The following is a 20,739-nucleotide window of genomic DNA, read 5'->3' as shown; positions in this document are numbered from 1 at the left end:
TGAGAAGTGTTAAATATGTATATGTATAAAGTACTATGAAATCACAGAAGAGGGAGTTACTGTGTGTTTGCTTAATTTTTTTTTTTTTTTTTTGTCAAAACTAAGTTGGTCACGCCTGTAATCCTAGCCCTCTGGGAGGCCGAGGCGGGTGGATCGCTTGAGGTCAGGAGTTCAAGACCAGCCTGAACGAGATCCCGTCTCTACTAAAAATAGAAATAAAAATTATCTGGCCAACTAAAAATATATATAGAAAAAATTAGCCGGGCATGGTGGCGCATGCCTGTAGTGCCAGCTACTCGGGAGGCTGAGGCAGTAGGATCGCTTAAGCCCAGGAGTTTGAGGTTGCTGTGAGCTAGGCTGACGCCATGACACTCACTGTAGCCTGGGCAGCAAAGTATGACTCTGTCTCAAAAAAAAAAAAAAAAAAAAACTAAGTTGGAATGGTAAATAAAAATCCTCAAGTTCTGCTATTTACCCTAGCTGTTCAGAACTTTGGTAATGCTGTTTAAATATAATTGATAAGCATTGCCATTATTGGCAGTTTTTTATACTTTAACCCTAACAGTATTTTGGTGTGACAGTTAAAAAAATAAAATAAAACATGGTTAGGTCTTCTGCCAATACTGTTTGACAGTTGTTGGATAATTGATATTTTAAAGCTTTGAATGTTGAATAAATGTGCCATTTTGGCAAAATATTTTTTGAAGTTCAGCTTGGTTTCTCTTTTTAAGAAGGCAGTATATGAAAGTGTTTTATTAACTATAAAATGATATGCAGTTACAAATTATTATATAAGTTCCTGTAATGTGGAAATAGAATTATTTAATTTGGAAAGTCTTGCTTTGAAAGTTTGATTCTCTACAAACATTTGTTGAATGCCAGACACTGTGCCTGGAACTAGAGATGCAAAGGTTGGATTCAGTTCAGTGTTTGTACCTAAGGAGGTCAATCTGGTACTAGAGACAGCTTTTACAGAGTTAAAAAGAATGTGAAAGGCAGCACAGTTTAGAATCAGTGATTTTTTTCAAATTTATCTTTTTTTTTTTTTTTTTTTTGAGATAGATTCTCACTCTGTCACCCCGGGTAGAGTGCAGTGGCGTCATTGTAGCTCACTGCAACTTCACACTCCTGGGCTCAAGTGATCTTCCGGCCTCAACCTCCCGGACTACAGGCATATGCCACCATGCCTGGCTAATTTTTCTGATTTTTTTTAGTAGAGTTGGGGTCTTGCTGTTGCTGAGGCTGGTCTTGAACTCCTGAGCACAAGCTATGCTCCCGCCTTGGCCTCCCAGAGTGCTAGGATTACAGGCATGAGCCACTTCGCCCAACCCTCAAAATGAAACATTTTAATAATGAAGACTTGGGAATGGAATGCAGCCTTATTGTACCTTTCTGATATAAATGACTTCATTTGAGTTCTTGGTGACTTTTCTGTACAATCTTTGACTTTAGTGTTAGACTGGATCAGGCCAGGGTGAGGGCTAACTTACTTTGGCCAATTAAATTAGCTACTAAACTAAAGGAAGGCAGAAATGTTTCAGATTTCATATTTTTTTTACTTTGGAATATTTGCATATTTAATGAGATATCTTGGCGGTGGGACCCAAATCTAAATATGGGATTCATTTTTGTTTAATATATACCTTATACACATAGGCTGAACATAATGTTATATAATATTAAACAGTTTTGTGCATGAAACAAAGTTTTGACTGTGACAGATCCCATGAGGTCAAGTGAGGAATTTGGGGTGAGGGGCATCACGTTGGAACTCAAAAAATTTGGATTTTAGAGCATTTTGGATTCAGATTTTTGTGTTGGGGATGCTCAACCTATACTCTAAACCTGAACTTATAAATAGTATATTGAGCATAACGTAGTGATATATTTGTAGACAAGTTCTTCCGAAATGCAGTTGTATCAGGTATTGAAAATTAGGAAATCTTTATGTCCTCTTCTGTGGTCCTAGGTAAGTATTTTTGCCTGAGTTAAGTTAATGGAACTGCTGCTGTGGATAAACTGCAGGTAGATACATTTACTTTGGATTTTGAGAAAGAACTGAAAAGTTAGTTTCTAGGAAAAGCTGATGAATTATAATTGGATATTTTTTTCTATCTCATCAATGAAGGATCTTTCCTTATTTATAATGATCAGATTTTAGGCAAAACATTTCAGCATTGCAAGCTAACACAGTGAAAGTACATTAGACAAAATGGAGGAGATAGAGAAACTAAGAGCTACATGCACACATGTATATAAAAATCATATAGCACTTAATATGTACCAGGCATTGTTCTAAGCATTTTACATGTATCACCTCACTTAATCTGCTTGATAACCCTGTGAAATAGGAACTATTGTTAGAAGTAGTTGTATCATGTAACTTCTAGATAAGGGGGTTTACAAACTATGACTAGCAAGCCAAATCCTTCTATAGGTGTCTGCTACCTGTTTTTGTACTGCAAGCTAAGAATAGTTTTTACAATTTTTAGTGGTTGGAACAATAAAAATGAAACAGTATTTTATAAAATTCATTTGATAAATTAATAATTTGTAATAAATAATTAGATGGGATTCAAACTTCAGTGTCCATAAAGTTTTATTGGAACAGAGCCTCAATTTTTATTTATATATTGTTTATTGTTGCTTTCTTACTATAGTGGCAGAATTGAGCAGTTGCTACAGAAACTGGATGGCTCGCAAAACCTAAAATAACTTATTATCTGGCCCTTCGCAGAGAGTTTGCTGACTCCCTTCCTCAAAGGGAGAGAACATAATCAAGATAAAAAGCAACAAAGTTAATATACATGCAAAAGAATATATCTTTATCAGAGGATACCAGGAAGACTAGATAGTTATATAATGAACAAGCCAGCTATATTTTCTTCTTTTTTTTTATTTTTTGAGACAGAGTCTCGCTCTGTTGCCCAGGCTAGAGTGCTGTGGCATCAGCCTAGCTCACAGCAACCTCAAACTCCTGGGCTCAAGCTATCCTACTCCCGAGTAGCTGGGACTACAGGCATGTGCCCCCACGCCCTGCTAACTTTTTTGTATATATATATATTTTTAGTTGTCCATATAATTTCTTTCTATTTTTAGTAGAGACGGAGTCTCGCTCTTGCTCAGGCTGGTCTCGAACTCCTGAGCTCAAACGATCCACCTGCCTTGGCCTCCCAGAGTGCTAGGATTACAGGCGTGAGCCACCGTGCCTGGCCTATATTTTCTTCTTTAAGAATTTTTTTGAAGTCTTTCATAAAAACTTTAATTATAATGAAAAATACTTACTCATTTCAAAATGTTGGGGTTACCTCTTGTTACTGTATCTCTTCAAGATATATCCAAGTGGTTTTGTAAATATTTATTTAAATTTGAATAACAGTTGCAATTATCACTGAAGTTTGAGTACCTTGATCTCATAATTTGATTTTGCTCTTGGAGCCCACCTAACATTTTCTTTTTTATTGATCCATAAGCGTACTTGGGATATCCATCACCTTATCTGTTTGTCTTTATGCTAGAACCATTCTGATTCTTCTCTAGCTATTTTGAAAGATACAATAGATTATTATACACTATACTCACCCTACTGATCTATCTAGCAAGAAATCATATTTCTTCTATCCAGATAACATTTTCTAACACTGATGATTTCTTGATTTCCCCTTCTTTGTAATTTTGCTATTGACTCTTTGATACTAGCTATTAATATAATTTATACCACTGAGTTTATGGTTCTCTGCTGAGGATGTGCATCAGAATAACCTGGAGAAATTTTAAAAATTTGAATGCCTCCTCAGAATCTTTGAGGACGAGGCCTAGCCATGATTATTTTCGGAAAATTCCTCAGGTGATTCTGATGCACATTCCTAGTTAAGATCCATAGTTACATTAGCAAAATCCAGTTTGGGGGGGAAAAAAAAAGACTACAGTTTCCTAGAGGTGTTTTCCAGCCTAAAGGATCAGTGCCTAAATTTAGCATAAACTCGCACAGGTCAACAGCATCAATTTGGTGAATTAGTTCTCTTTTGATAGTACTCAATTAATAGAGTAATAGAATTTAAGTTGGAAGTTACATTAGAGAATAAGTAGTATAATTTAGTAATCTTCATTTTTATGTCCTGTTTATTTGACATCATAGAATCATAGTGAATCAGGAAACAATGGATTTAATGGGCTAGAACACCCAGCTTTTTAAGGTGACTAGTTAGCATTCCAGAACCTTTTTGCTTTGTCAGTGTGCCTATGGCTCTATGTCTATACAAAAACTATGGAAATTGTAGATCATTTCGTTTTGTTTTCACTTAATTAAGTGTAACATCAAAGTAAATTTAAAAGAAAAAGTGACCCACAATCTCAAAAATCACATTAAAACAACAAATGTTTGTCTTTTTTACATTCCCTTCCAATATTTATTTATAGGCATATACAATTGGCCCTCCATGTCTATGGGTTCTGCATTCATGGATTCAGCCAACCACAGCTTGAAAATATTTGGGAAAAAGAGTTGTGCCTGTGCTGAACATGTACAGACTTTCTTTCTTGTCATTATTTCCTAAACAATGTAGTATAACAACTATTTGTATCACATTTACATTGTATTGGGTATTATAAGTAATCTAGAGATGATTTGAAGTGTATGGGAGGATATGTGTAGGTAATATGCAAATACTATGCCATTTTATATCAGGGACTTGAACATCTGTGGATTTTGCTATCTAAGGGGGTACTGAACCAATCCCTCAAAGATACCAAAGGATGGCTACATTTTTATCATACAGAACAACTGGTTTCATATAAAAAACACACAAAAAAAGCTATATGCAACAAAATCTAAATAAGTCAGAATTTAGTTTCTTTGGAACCTTTAGGTGTCCAGAATTGCTTCATGATGAAGACAAAGAAGAGTGAGAAACTTTTTCTCTTTTTTGGAGGTGGTGGGGGCAATGATGAAGTAGTCTTTGAGCATCCGTGAACAAATGAAGACATCTAGATTAGAACACATCTAGATTATATCTAACATCTTTGATGGATGTGCCATGCCAGTAAGAGTTTATCCTAATTAATATCCTTACAGGGAAAGCCAAGAGGTGATAAGGTGAACGACAGGCTAAGAAGAAACAAGGAGAAAAAAGGATAGGGGGGAAAAATCAGTAGTAATGTTGCTTACCAATTGCAATGGCAGTGAGTATCACAAACTTAGTGGAGAGAGAGAGAGAGAGAAGAAGAAACAAGTGGCTAGAATGAGTTCTTAAGTTAACCCATTTTATATATTAGTATCCCTTTTTCAGAACATCTTTCTTGTTTATGGCAGGGTGAAAAGCAGTTTTTCACATTTGATAATCCTTGAAGGCATTATTTTGCCTGGAGAGTACTCAGGGAGTAGGGTTTAAGCTGTATGAGTGGTGAAGAGTATTCATTCCAGTAGAGTTTAGTGACATGCTAAGCTAATATTAATAAAGTGTTCTATATTATTATAGCAGAACAATACTAGTTAGTTATGTATTAGAGTTCTTCAGAGAAATAGAACCAACCAATAGGGTATGTGTGTGTGGAGAGAAAACGATTCGTTGGTTGATTTTAAGGAATAATGTGATTGTGAGGACTGACAAGTCCAAACTCTTGCAGGGTAGGTTGACAGGCTGGAAACTTTCAGGAAAGAGTTGATGTTGCAGCTCAAGTGCAAAGGCAGTCTGTTGCCAGCATTCTCGTTGGAAGTCAGTCTTTTTTCTCTTAAGGCCTTCAACTGATAGGATGATGTCTACCCACCCACATTACAATGGGTAATTGACTTTACCCAGAGTGCACTGATTTAGGTGTATAATCCTCTCTAAAAAATACCATCACAGCAACATCTAAACTAGTGTTTGACCAAATAGCTGAGTACTGTGACGTAGCCAAGTTGACACACAAAATTAACCACCACAAGCGTTATAATAGAATCTTATGCATTCCAGAATTCTAGTGAAAGGCAAAGGACAAAATCAAAAATGATTGATCTTACAAGAGAAAAGAATATCCAGATATGACTTCTTGTGTTATCTAAATCGAACTCTGTTTGATTTCAGAGTCCAAAAATTCTGTACTTTGTTTCTTCAGATTCACAGTCTAAAGATATGGACCATCTATTTGTAACACTTGCCTTTAGTGTTAGCATTAGTAGTTTGAGATTGGTAGGAATGATTCTCAGTTAAAAAAATGGTATCTTAATCTTTGGCCCAAGGCTAATCAAAAAATATAAAATATTTTTATGTGTAAATTTGGGATGGGCTACTTACTTAAATCTTGCAAAATGAGATATGGTGGTTAGCTGTAACTAATAGAAAAGTGAGGGAATTGGTGAGGCTGTTGAAAGAATTTTACAACTTTTTCAGTGAACTGTAAATGAGGTCAGTCCACCCCTCGATGATTTTACCATTCTGATGAACCAACCTGATTTTTTTTTTCTTTTTGTTATTACCTGCCAACAGCAGGTCCCAGTGAATCATGGGCCTCCAATCTGAAGCAAAATAAGAACAAGTAGACATGTTAAAGTCCCAGTATTTGATTAAAAACTTTCAGTCAATTAACATTTTCAAATTGTAGGGCTGGGAAAAGTCTAACTTTCATCATATTTTAATTGTTCACACAGAGCACAAGATACGTAAGAACATGCAGTTAATATTTTTGGTTCATTTTACCATCTTTATTTTTATCAGAAAACAATTTCAAAACTCTAGAAGCTTATCTCTGTAGATAAGAAAGTAAGAAAATCATAAAGATTGATCTAAGGAAATGAAGCTATTCTCAGGGGTACTTTGCTATGTAATCTCACAGATTTATACTATAGACTGGAATATTTTTCAGAATATGCAGTGTAATGATTTGTAGGAATATTTATTTACTTTTCATTATTTTCATTGCAGTATAACATTAATGATGCAGTTGTAAGCAGTTTTTACCTAGAATTATAGTCAAAGTCAAATATTGAAAATTTAGAGAACCTTGTAACCTCGAATCCTATCTGATGCCCTAAGAAAGGACCCATCATTTGATGATGTGATGAAGAATTTGCAGGCACACTCAAAATACCCAGGACTAATTATTGAAAGGATAAGAGATGTTCCTTCCTTATTCTGCCCATACGTGGAGGGCTATGCAAATCAAAACATGTATGTGTACATTCTGTTGGGTTAGTTATACAGAAATCAGAATGGTTTGGATGGTGCAGATAAATCGAGGAAGGAGGAGTGGGGAGTAGAAGACAGCATGTGTGAAAAAGACATTTCTTTTACAAAGGGCGAGACCATGTTTTGGGAAATGATTGCTTCAGTTTTTATTTCTCAATTTATAGAACAGCAGTCATGTGACACTCCCCAAGAGATCATATACATTCTTCACTATGTTCTATAAAAAGTGTCAGAAAGTAATAAGCTAATTTCAGGGACTTTTATAAGAAAGCATGTCCCAAGTTTGTTGTTAGTGTTTGTTGTGCTTTAGCTGGGATTTTAAAAATACATTTAAAGCTCAAAACTGATGGCAATAGGTAACATACATGGTACTTATTAGTTTATGGAATTTATTTACATTATTATCCTGCTAATTCTCACTAAACCCTGTGAGGTGAATGTCACATTTAAGTCCATTTTACAGTTGAGGAAACTTGGGCTTAATGAGGAAATTGAGCTTTAAGGAGGCTCTGTGAATGTAACATTTAAGTTACAGAACTGGACTCTTGAATTCTATGTGATATGCCCCACAGATAAGCCTCTGCCCCTGTATTTTCATAAATACTACTTAATAAATTCCACCTGGTTTTTACTATGTTAAAAAGAAAGCAATCTCCTGTTTTGATTAAATTTTGTTTCTTATAGCTTGAAACTTTAGGTAGGGTTCACCAAGCATTTGCTCAGTTGATTCTCTAAGCCTAAAAAGTAAGGTAGCAGTGTACCTTGCTTTATGCTGCATTCAGAACATTCCTGGACTGTAACAATCACTGTAGATTGGAAATGTATAGATTGTTGATAAACATCAGATTTCTATCTAGTTCTCTTATTTTTTTTTTTTGTGACTCTATTGTAATTTATCTCAATATCCTATTTTTTTTTTTTTTTCTTTTCTTTTTCTTTTTGAGACAGAGTCTCTGTTGCTTGGGCTAGTGTGCCATGGTATCAGCCTAGTTCAAAGCAACCTCAAACTCCTGGGCTTAAGTGATCCTTAGCTTCTCAAGTATGTGAGACTACAGATACAAGCCACCATGCATGGCTAATTTTTTCTGTTTTTAGTAGAGACAGGGTCTCGCCCTTGCTCAGGGCTCAGGCTGGTTCTTTTCTGGTTATTTAAAAAACAGATTATTAGGTAGGAACATTATGACATATAGACTGAGTAAACAAGTTTTATGTCTCTTCTCTTGCATGCTGGTTATTTGTGCTCTTTAAACTTTGGTCTGATTTTCAGAAAACATAGACAGTCAACATAACTAAGAAAGTAGTTTTTACTTCTCTAACTCAAATTGAGTTCGTAATTCATTAGATTGTAGACAAAACATTTTTCATTCTTTACCAACTTTAAGAAAAAGATTGATTTTTTTTTCTTTAGTAGATTATATATAATGATAATTGGATAAAATGGCAAAAATAGTTGAAAACATCAAGAAAAGTGTATCTGTAATATGAATAGTCATGCAGATGAATAAAATATTTATATAAATATTTTATATTTATATAAAATATATAAATATTTTAATAAAATATTTAATCAGTGGATTTTTAAAAATTTCTATTTTTTGAAACTATTCTAAAAACCTAGTAGTTTGCAGGGTATCGTGGAACATTCAGTTTATCGGGGAAAGTTGCTTAACAAATTCTTGAAAATCAATTGATCTGAAAAGATGTTCAATTTTGTTTGTTTATTTATTTATTTATTTTTGAGACAGGGTCTCAACTCTGTCCCTGGCTAGAGTACAGTAGCGTAATCATAGCTCAGTGTAACCTTGAGCTCCTGGGTTCAGGTGATCCTCCCGGCCTCAGCCTCTGGAATAGTTAGTACTACAGGGGAGTACCACCATGCCTGATAATTTTTAAATTTTTTGTAGAGCCAAGGTCTCGCCATGTTGACCAGGCTAATCTCAAACTTCCGGCCTCAAGTGATCCTCCTACCTCAGCCTCCTGAAGTACTGTGATTGCAGGTGTGAGCCACTATGCTGGGTCTCAAGTCTTGATTGCCTTCATTGCTGTATCTGGAAGTTACTTGGATTAGGATTATGAACTACAATATAATATGTGCTATTTAAGCATGATGGGTAATCTCACCCTCTTTTAGTAAAGCTTTGTCAAATGACAATTTTATGAGGATAGAAACCATTGGTATTTGTTGAGTTACTGAATGTGCCTTTAACTCTTATTTCTACACTTTAACTTTTCTTTCTACATCTAATAATAAATGTCTGATGATTTCTGTTTTTATGTTAATGTTCCTCTACTGTTAATATATAATTAGTTGTTTGTTTTCCCTCACACACATCATTTATTTTCTGTATTTTTCCCTGTTTCATAAACTCCTAGTTGATAAGGACTAATGTACAAAATAGATTATTAATGAAATAATAATTTTACGAAGGTTGTTTTGGGAAGTGTGAAACCTGTTTTGTTTAATACACTGAAATATAAAGTGGGAATAATTTAATAAATTATTACAGTCTTGTTTAAAAAATTTTTTAATGCTCCATTGTTTCTCTTTTTTTCCTGCTTTTCCTCTTTGTCTTTCTGTGGATATCTCTTTCTGTACATATCTTAGCAATAGACACATTGTCTTTGCTACATTGGATAGCAGATAAGTAGACATAATATTAGATTAGAGAATTCTTAAGAATTCTTCTTTCCAAAAACTATAATGAAGCCTCTGTTTCTAGTGCTTAAACTGCACTGATCTGATCTCTATAAATGTCTGGATATTGACATGCAAATGAATAAACCAGATTCTTCTTTGAAATATGTTTGTAATATATATAAGTAGCTTAAAAGAGAATATCAAAGTACTGCCAAAATACATTTCAAGAATGATAAGTCTTCTCATTCGTTATGTTGATTTTGGAAGGATTTGTGAATTCCCTTAAAATGCATGCAATATTTTGTTTATCTTCACATGTGCTTCTTTGAGGGGAAAGATCTTAGCTTTCATCATACTCTCAAAGGAGTCCAGTAACTTCAAAAAAGATTAAGAACTCCTGCACTAGGTTGTATGAAAATACTGCCTGGTTTATTTGTACTGTTTGTTATGTAGATTGTTCATTGCAAAATATCAATTCTAAAGTCTCTTACTCCACTATAAAACCATTTATTTCTGTTGTCATGTATTTTGCAATATGTGTTAAAACATTAATCAAACTAAAAGGCTATTGGAAAGGTAAATTTGAGAAATATTGTATGTTCTCTATATTATATTCTTAAAATAAGTATGATAGCTCAATCATATACTTGTGCTTCATGATAGCAAAAAAATATATATGTTGAAGGTAGGAAGTTTAAAGGTAGGAAATTTGATACAGGATGAAATAATCTGATTTAAAAGGAACCTTAGATGTTATCTACTAGTCAGAAAAGTTAGATGAGTCACTCAGATTATAGAGTTGGTTACAGACTTGAACCCACATCTTCTTAATCTGCATCCAGTGGTCATCATCTCCATTGCCTTTCTTAACTGTATATCATCAATACTTAGTTTAATCAAAACATTAAATAGTTATCATTACTTGGGGGAAATGGCATAATAAATGTAATCATCCCACTCTTCGGTTGTTCTTCCAGGATGTAGAGACCTCTGCTTTCTTGAGCTCTTTAATTTTTACTTTCTGCACAATACAGTTTAGGCTCTTTGATTCATTACTTTAACTCTCTTCATCATGCGTTCATTGCACATACCTTGCAAACCCTCAACCCAACCCTAGATCCTTCTAAATGTGAGCCTTATCTGTGTCTGCAGCTAGACTATCCATACTTACTAAAGAAAAATGTCTTTGGAGATTGGCACCACTAAAAATTCATTGTCTCTGATCTAAAAAATGTCCTTTTTATGCTTTGTGTTCAGTTTCTTTTATTCTTCATAGCAGCTACTGCAAGCCTCTTAATGCCTCTTCCTTACTCCTCCTTCTCAGTAAATGACCTTATTTCCTATTTTCCAGAAATATAAAGACAAATTTACATCTTTTTCTTCTTTCTAACACAGTATAAGAGGGGACCCATCTTTATGTGTGAGGCTTCTACATCTGGATTCCATTCTTTTCCCTTTCTCCTCCTCCCTTAAGTCCTTCTTCTGTTGTGTGCCTCTTGTGATTTTTTTTTTTTTTTTTTTGCGACAGAGTCTCACTCTGTTGCCTGGGCTAGAGTGCCGGGGCATCAGCTTAGCTCACAGGAACCTCAAACTGCTGGGCTCAAGCAATCCTTCTCCCTCAGCGTCCCGAGTAGCTGGGACTACAGGCATGCACCTCTATGCCCAGCTAATTTTCTCTCTATATTTTTTAGTTGTCCAGCTAATTTTCTTTCTATTTTTAGTAGAGACAGGGTCTCGAACTCCTGAGCTCAAACGATCCACCTGCCTCAGCCTCCCAGAGTGCTAGGATTACAGGCGTGAGCCACTGTGTCTGGCCCCTCGTGATATTTTAAAAAACTTTTTATTATGGGAAATGTTGGACCTATAAACAAAATTAGAGAATGGTGTAATGAACCCTCAGATACCCATTATTGAGCTTTAACAGTTATGAACTCAAAGACAATCTTGTTTCATATATCTCCCTCCCATCCACTCTCCCCACCCAAATGTTTTTGAAGCAAATCACAGACACCGTATCATTTTACTGTTAATGTTTTCATTGTGTATTTCTGAGATACTTTTAAAAATAGCCATAATGCTATTATCACTCCTAAAAGGTTCATAATTATTCTTTAATATCATCAGATATCCAGCCAGTGTTCACATTTCCCCTAATGTTTGTTCATTGGTTTATTTTATAATTTGTTTGGATCTAGATTGAAGGTCTGTAAATTACAGTTGGTTGATATGCCACATGTCTCTTTAATCCATAGGTTTCCCTTTCCTATCTCTTTTTCTTCCCTTGGAATTTATTTGAAGAAACTGGGTCTTTTGTTTTATTTTGTTTATTTTTTTGAGACAGAGTCTCTGTTACCTAGGCTGGATTATATAGCAGCATGATCATAGCTCATTGCAGCCTTGAACTATTGGGCTCAAACAATCCTTCTGCTTCACCATCCTGAGTAGCTGGAACTACAGGTGCACGTCACCATGCTCAGTTAATTTTTTAAATTTTTTGTGGAGATGGGGTCTTGCTATGTTGCCCAGGCTAGTCTGACCTCAAGCAATCCCCCTGTGCTGGGATTAAAGGCATCAGCCGCCATGCCCAACCAGGGTCATTTGTTTTATGGGACTTTTCACAATCTAGATTTTGCTGATTATATCCTGATGGTATCTTTAACATACAGTTGGCCCTCTGTATCTGTGGGTTCCGTGTTTGTGGATTCAGCCAACCTCGGATCAGAAATACTCAAAAAAATGTTGCATCTGTCCTGAACATGTACAGACTTTTTTTGTCATTATTCCCTAAACAATAGATTATAACAACTATTTACATAGTATTGATATTGTATTAGGCATTACAAGTAATCTAGAGATGAATTAAAGTATATGAGAGGATCTACATAGGCTATATGTAAAAACTACACCATTTTATACCAGGGACTTGAGCATCCTCAGATACCAAAATCCTGTAGGTCTTAAAACCAGTCCCCCACAGTTACTGAGGGTGGACTGTATTTCTCTGCCCTTTACATATACTTCTTGCAAATGGATAATTGGAGCCAGAGGCTTGATTCAGATTTGATTTTGTGGCAAGAATACTTCATTCATGGGTGGCCTAGTGTTATTCCAGAACTACACTGATATAAAATATAGCTATATAACTATATTTTTACATCATTCTGGTTATTTTTTTGTTGTGTTAGCAGCCTTTGGTTAATTGGGGGGGTGAAAATTATGCTATAAAAATTCTTGATTACTTTCTTCATTTCTCCTGTGTCTTTTTCTCCACTATCAGGATTTAAGCATCTGATTTGGCTAGGAAAAACATCAACCAGAGAAACTGCTTTTCAGTGTTATCTACTGTTAAAATATTTGTTTACGGTACCATCTCTACTTCATCTCCTTGCCCACTTAAATATAGTTTAAGCTATGTTAAACCATGTTCCTGCCATTTTACAGAAAACCATTCTCACCAGGGTTGTCAGTGAGCTCCATGCTGAAAACAGCAGACCTATCTCAACCTTGCTTTGCTTAATAGTTGGACAAATTTGGATAATGTTGATTGCGTCTCCTTGAAATACTCCCGTGGCTTCTGTGACATACTTTTGTTTTTGTTTTACTTCCTTAACTGTTTCCTCTCAGCCTTCGTTGTAGACTCTTCTTTTAAGTGTTGGTGTTGCTCTGCCTTGCTCTGCACATGACATGGGTCATCTCATCCATTGCCATAGCTTCATTTACCATCTCTAAATAAAAAGTACCAAACCTTTTTTTGGGTAGGTTATTTCTCTTCAGACTGACTTGTTTGTACAGCTTCCTACTGGAAATTTCACAGGCACCTTAGAATCAACATGATCTAAAGTGGAATTGATCATACTTTCCTCTTCCTCTCACATATCGGAGTCTCCTGTTCAACTTATTTTTATTTTTATTACTCTTTTTTTAATTTTAATTTTTTTTTGGACTAAATACAAGGGTTGGCATCAACTTACTTTTTTTTTTTTTTTTTGTGAGACAGAGTCTCGCTCTGTTGCCCGAGCTAGAGTGAGTGCCATGGCGTCAGCCTAGCTCACAGCAACCTCAAACTCCTGGGCTTAAGGGATCCTACTGCCTCAGCCTCCCGAGTAGCTGGCACTACAGGCATGTGCCACCATGCCCGGCTAATTTTTTTCTATATATATATATATTTTAGTTGGCCAGATAATTTCTTTCTATTTTTTAGTAGAGACGGGGTCTCGCTCTTGCTCAGGCTGGTCTCGAACTCCTGACCTTGAGCGATCCACCCGCCTCGGCCTCCCAGAGTGCTAGGATTACAGGCGTGAGCCACCACGCCTGGCCTATCAACTTACTTTTAAGCCAGATATCTCTGGAAGTTATACTTGACTGACCTTTCTCTCTCCTTTTCTGGCTGTCCACATCTAGTCACCGATCCTGTAAGATTTACCTGGAAAATAAATTCATTTAATTCTCTTTATTTACTGCTGCTATCCTAATGTAGACCCTTGTCATCCATCACCTTCATTATTGCAAGCCTCCTTTCTGGTCCGTTCTTCACTATGTAAGTGAGAGTGAGTTTTCTAAAACACTTACCTAAGTAAGGGGTCCCCATTGGCCCTAGTATAAATTGTAAAGACCTGAGCCTGTTTGGTGATCTGTTCCCTGCTTACCTGCTCGGCCTCATCCTGAGTCCTCACCCCATGTGTGGTAACACTTGTCACACTGTTCACACTGATTTAGTTGCCTGTTTCTTGTCTGACTCTTCCAGCAGGGTGTGACTTATTGAATGTAAAGACCAAATCTTTCCCCCCATTAAACATGGTATTTCAGACAGTGCCTGGCACATGTTGAGTGTTCTATATATGTTTGTTGAATGAGTACGTTAATTTGTTCAGTATACCAGTGTACATTCAATCATTTGTTTATATCTTGGTTTTTATTGTTGTTGGATAATCCTGCTATTCAAGTATTGTCATATTGTTGTACGTAGATTTGCCTTTTTGGCCAGGGGTAGTCTCTCCATAATTAAATAGAACCCTGTAGTGTATGTATTTTTTTCTGATTAAAGCAGGGTTTTTTTTGTCATGCCTCTTTTTCATTCTAATTGCTATGATTAGTTATGTGTCAGTGGATTCTCATTGTCTCAGATAATAGAAACCAGTAGACAGTTCAGATAGTCGCCACCATCAGGTAATCCTTACCCCCTAACATGACCTTTTTCAGAGTATGTGAGTCCCTAGATGCTTTGGTTTGGTGACAGTTAAGACTTAGGAAAGTGAGGCTTAAATAGTTGAGAGTTGTTAAATACCAAAGAAGGATGGTTTTCTGGGTTGTTCATTGTGTTTGGTTCTAATTCCATTGTTTCTTACCAACATCATGTATATTTCTTTGGATGGAGCAGTAGTGATGGCTTTCAGGTATCATTTTTAGTTAGCTGGGCTAAAGATTAAGAATCCTTAGGGGTCGGGCGTGGTGGCTCACACCTGTAATCCTAGCCCTCTGGGAGGCCGAGGCGGGTGGATCGCTCAAGGTCAGGAGTTCGAGACCAGCCTGAGCGAGACCCCCCGTCTCTACTAAAAAAATAGAAATAAATTATCTGGACAACTAAAAGTATATATAGAAAAAATTAGCCGGGCATGGTGGCGCATGCCTGTAGTCCCAGCTACTGGGGAGGCTGAGGCAAGTAGGATCACTTAAGCCCAGGAGTTTGAGGTTGCTGTGAGCTAGGCTGACGCCATGGTACTCACTCTAGCCCGAGCAACAAAGTGAGACTCTGTCTCAAAAAAAAAAAAAAGGAATCCTTAGGGATTATTTAAAAAAAAGTCCTGCTTATATTTACTAGAATTATTCTATGGAGAAGGATCTCCATTGAAATCAGCAGCTGCCATTGGGAACATCTGAGCTCTCATTTTTCTACTCAGGGCTCATATTTGAACCCAAGCTGTGCTTTCTCATTTTTCTTAACTGGCTTCTTCATCACTATATTCCCAGTGCCTAGAACAGTGCCTGACGTGGCATGAAAAAGACACTCAAGAATTTATCTTTTTCTTCTGTCCATGATTTGTCTCTGAGGTTGGTGATTCCAAGGGCTCTTCATTATACATTAATTTCATTTTGTTTGGAGGATAATTTCCTATTGCTTTGAAGTACCCTTTCCAACTGAATTCTGTTTATACCAGTAGCCTGCATTTTAAGTAAGACCATTTCAGATATATTTCCTAAATCCAGTGGAAATTTTCTCTAGCTATTTTTTATAATGTGATAAGACAAACTAAAAAATTTTTTGTAAGATTTGAAGACTAATTCTTTATGAAAACAATTCTTTATTTATCTCGCTGTTACCTACATTTACTCTGAGAGTTGATCACGATTGATTTTATAAGGGCTCTGAAATGTTTAATGCTATACAAAAATTAGGTTAGAGAAATGGATTACTGTGTGAGCACATAGAATCTAGGGTAGTTCATTCAGTTTTTATTTATTTATTTATTTATTTTTGAGACAGAGTCTCACTCTGTTGCCCAGGCTAGAGTGCCGTGGTGTCAGCCTAGCTCACAGCAACCTCAAACTCCTGGGCTCAAGTGATCCTTCTGCCTCAGCCTCCTGGGTAGCTGGGACTACAGGCATGCGCCACCATGCCCGGTTAATTTTTTCTATATATGTTTAGTTGTCCAGATAATTTCTTTCTATTTTTAGTAGAGAGAGAGGGTCTTGCTCTTGCTCAGGCTGGTCTTGAACTCCTGACCTCGAGCAATCCTCCCACCTCAGCCTCCCAGAGTGCTAGAATTACAGGCATGAGCCACCTCGCCCAGCCTCATTCAGTTTTTTGTTTTTAAAAAATGTACATTTGAGGGACACAGAATAAATTGAAGTGATATTAAATTGATTTATTAAGCACATTGGCTAAGAGAGCGTAAGATTGTTCAGCAGTTTATATTTTATATGTTGGCCATTCTAAGGTTGTTGGTGGCTAACATTCATCCTTGAAGGTTGCTTCAGTTATGGCTGGCACTATTTAGAATGGGTGCAGTTTATGAAATCCTTAACTGTTTTACTTTTTATGCCTTTTTTGTGAGGTAGAAATTTTAATTTTTATCTTTAAGGGAAAATTGTAGTCTTCTTGAGAAGTTGTATTTTAATATTTGAAATTAAATATATCTGGCAGGTAACATGGTTGGGAGTTGGTAAATTTGTGTTAAATTTGAAAATAGTGCTGTTATGGCTTATTAAATTATTAAAGGTAATTTAAAATACATAAAATGGTATGTATTTTGACATTAATGGATTTTCACTATAGGTTGAAAACCCCCTCTCATATATCAACATCATAGTGAACCTAATCTTTAAAAATGTATATTGCAGCTAATAATTTTGAAATAATTTAAATTTTAAGTGAAAGAAATAATATTCTTTTCTCTCTGTCTTTCTCCTTAGGTGGAATGAACCTTACTTGTTGAATATCTCCTGGTTACTGGTTGGATTCACTTGTAAAAGAATCATTTCCCCCTGCGTGGAAGCCACTTAGTTGGCATATTTAATTATAAATCCAGAGATTGAAAAGCTTTTTGATTTCCCAAGAGGAGGAACATACCACTGTATCACATAAGCTTGACATTACAGCCAAAATGGTGCTGTCCCAGAGACAACGAGATGAACTGTAAGTTTCTGTTTTGTGCTTTTAAAAAAATCCTCTCTCATTAGAGACAAAGTAGTAAATTAAAATATAGCTTTCAGGGATATGTCTGTCTGTTCCGCGATTAAAGCTATTTTTACAGGGTTCAAATATTGGTTTGGGCAGCTTGGTTATATTTTAAAACTGGGTCTTATATATTATGTTTAATAGGAAGATAGGGGCTTCAGAGCTCTTCTAAATTTTTTTTGTCTGGAATCTATGCCTTAGAAAATGAAAGCCATTTTGTTGTTGTTACTGCTAATGCCTTTCTGTTGCCTTGGTGTATTTCTGTCTTTTATCATCTAATGGATGATATGGAATTTGAACTTTATGATATGGCTAATAATGATAGTTAATGCAAATGCATTGAGAGGTGTGAAGTGGTTTGACCACTTGCTAATGTCTTACAACATTCCATTTTTGTAGGTGAAGAACATAGTGGGAAAGTGTTAAACTTCATGTTCTAGATTTTCTAAAAAATTTCCTATGGCATTTAAAAAACGTTTTATTTGGAAGTGATTTCAAATTTATTAAAAAGTTGGAAGATTAAAGATTACTACGAAGAATACTCATGTTTTACATTAAGAATACTAATGTTTTACCACATTCACCTATTAATATTTTATGTCATTTGCTTTATCATCTGTACTCTGTAAGGGCATGTGTGTATGATATATTAATATAATATTTTTCTCTAAACCATTTGAGAGTGAGTTGCGTATATAAAGGGAAGTCCTTTTCCCTTAGACACTTAAAAAATGTTCAGTTTCTAAGAATAAGGATATTCTTCTGTAAAACTGCAGTACAGTTAGCAGTTTCATTAGATTTAACATTGACACATGGTTTTATTTATCTGCCTTCCATATTCTAATTTTGTCAGTTGACCCCATAATGTCTTATAATTTATGGCCGTTTTTCCTCTTTAGTATATCGTCAATCTAGGAGCAGATACTGCCTTTACTTCTAATGATTCTTTTTTTTTTTTTGTGAGTTCTAATGATTTCCAGTCACGTTTAATCTGGAATATTTTATCAGCCTTTCTTTGTCTCTTATGACATTGATATTTCTGAAGAATGGTCTTTTTTTTTTTTTTTAATAGAATGTTTCTCATTTTGGACTTCTCTGATGTTTCCTCATGATTAGATTCAGGTTATGCATTCTTCTCCAGAATACTACATAAATAATTTTGTATTCTTCTTAGAATATTGCATCTGTAGACACATAACGGCTGTCTGCCCCACAACGATGATGTTAATTTTCATCCCTCAGTCAAGATGCTTGATTTTTCCACTGAATAGTTACTGTTATTTCTCTTACAACAAATAAGTGGGGAAGTACTTTTTAAGACCTTGCAAACATTCTTGTTTTCCATCAATATTTTCCCCTAGATTTGACATCTATTGATGATTCTTGCCTGAACCATTCTTAACTACAGTGGTTGCAAAGTGATGATTTTCCACCACCACCACTCATTCCACTTACCAGTCAGCACTCATCATTTTAGTGTAAACAGGGGACCTTCTTTTTCTCCCTTTTATTTACTTTTCATTATTGGTATGAACTCATAAGTTCTCATATTTTCATTAGTTTGTCATTTATTACCATTCTTACTATTTTGGTGCTTGAATTGTCCCAGATTTGACCTATAGAAGCCCCTTCAGTTGCCTCTTGTGTTTGCGCCTATCATTTTATTGGGAGCACTTCCTTACTTTCTAACAAGACAAGATGTTCCAGACTTATTATGTACCTATCCTGCCTTAACCTAGAATCAGCGATTTCTCTAACAAGCCTTGGTTCCTATTAGTGGGAGATGGTATTAGAGACCACAATATGGGCACTAGGTGTACACATTATTATTGGGATGTCTTTACTTCCGGGCTAGGAAATACATGTATGTATAAACACATGTACAGATACCCTGGTTTAGATATATGCTAGGTTTTCTTATTCTTGGCACTATTGACATTTTGGGCTCAATAATTCTTTGTTGTGGAGGCTGTCTGGTACACTGTTAGTTGTTTAGCAACATCTCTGGCCTCTACCCGCTAGATGCCATGATAAAAAGTGTCTTCAGACATTGCCAACGTCCTCAGTTGGCCACTGATATGTACACATATGTATTTCAGAAATCATTAGACTACAGTGATATTTTCTGTTTGTTTTTGAGACAAAGTCTCACTCTATCTGCCCTGCTAGAGAGCAGTGGCATCATTGTAACTCACTGCAACCTCAAATTCCTGAGCTTAAGCAATCCTCCTGAGTCAGCCTCCCTAATAGCTGGAACTGTGGGCGTGCGGTACCACGCCTGGCTAATTTTTCTATTTTTTTGTGGAGACGGGGGTCTCGCTCTTGCTCAGGCTGGTCGTAATCTCCTGACCTCAAGCAATTCTCCCACCTTAGCCTCCCAAAGTACTAGGATTACAACACTTCTGGTCCCAAGCATTTTGGATAAGGAATACTCAACCTGTACTCACCCTGTGCTACTAAAATCATTTTAGAATTGTTTCCCTAGAAGTGAAAGATTTCTATAATGAAAACTATAGAAACATTGATGAAAGGAATTGAAGAGGGCACAAAAAAATGGAAAGATATTCCATGCTCATGGATTGGGAGAATCAGTATTGTTAAAGTGTCCATACTACCCGAAGCAATGTACAGATTCAATGCAATCCCCATGAAAATACCAATGATACTCTTCATAGAAAATAGAAAAAAAAAATCCTAAAATTTATATGGAACCACAGAAGACCTAGAATAGTCAAAACCTTCCTGAGCAAAAAGAACAAAACTGGAGGAATCACATTACCTGACTTCAAATTATATTACCAAGCTGTAGTAACCAAAACAGCATGGTATTCGCATAAAAACAGACCTGTAGACCAATGGAACAGACTAGAGAACCCATAAATAAATCCACACATCTGTAGTGAATTTATCTTTGACAAAGGTGAAATATATTGGGGTACGGATGGTTTCTTAAATAAATGGTGCTGGAAAAACTGAATATCCATATGTAGAAGAATGCAATTAGACCCTTATTTTTTGCCATATACAAAAATCAAAAAGGATTAAAGACTTAAATCTAAGTCCTGAAATTATGAAACTGCCAAAAGAAGACATTGGGGAAATGCCTCAGGACATTGGTCTGGGCAAGGACTTCTTGAGTAATACCCCCAAAGCACAGGCAACCAAAGCAAAATTGGACAAATGGGATCACATCAAGCTAATAAAGCTTCTGCAAAGTAAACAATCAACACAGTGAAGAGACAACCCTCAGAATGGGAGAA

The 20,739-nt window shown here is 35.9% G+C and overlaps 1 protein-coding gene across 1 annotated transcript in view; it reads left to right on the top strand.

Moving 5' to 3' along the window:
• Nucleotides 1-20,739, top strand: part of PAFAH1B1 (platelet activating factor acetylhydrolase 1b regulatory subunit 1) — an 82,779-nt gene that overhangs the window by 19,686 nt on the left and 42,354 nt on the right. The window contains exon 2 of the mRNA XM_045526111.1: nt 17,215-17,437. Within this exon, the coding sequence (XP_045382067.1) occupies nt 17,406-17,437 (32 nt within the window). The 5' untranslated portion in view covers nt 17,215-17,405. The remainder of the gene's footprint in view (nt 1-17,214; nt 17,438-20,739) is intronic.

The sequence above is a fragment of the Lemur catta genome, chromosome 15 (assembly GCF_020740605.2).
Source record: "Lemur catta isolate mLemCat1 chromosome 15, mLemCat1.pri, whole genome shotgun sequence".
NCBI classification, from domain to species: domain Eukaryota; kingdom Metazoa; phylum Chordata; class Mammalia; order Primates; family Lemuridae; genus Lemur; species Lemur catta.
The sequence above is the reverse complement of the archived record's forward strand: the minus strand, read 5'-3'. Positions and strand labels throughout refer to the sequence as shown.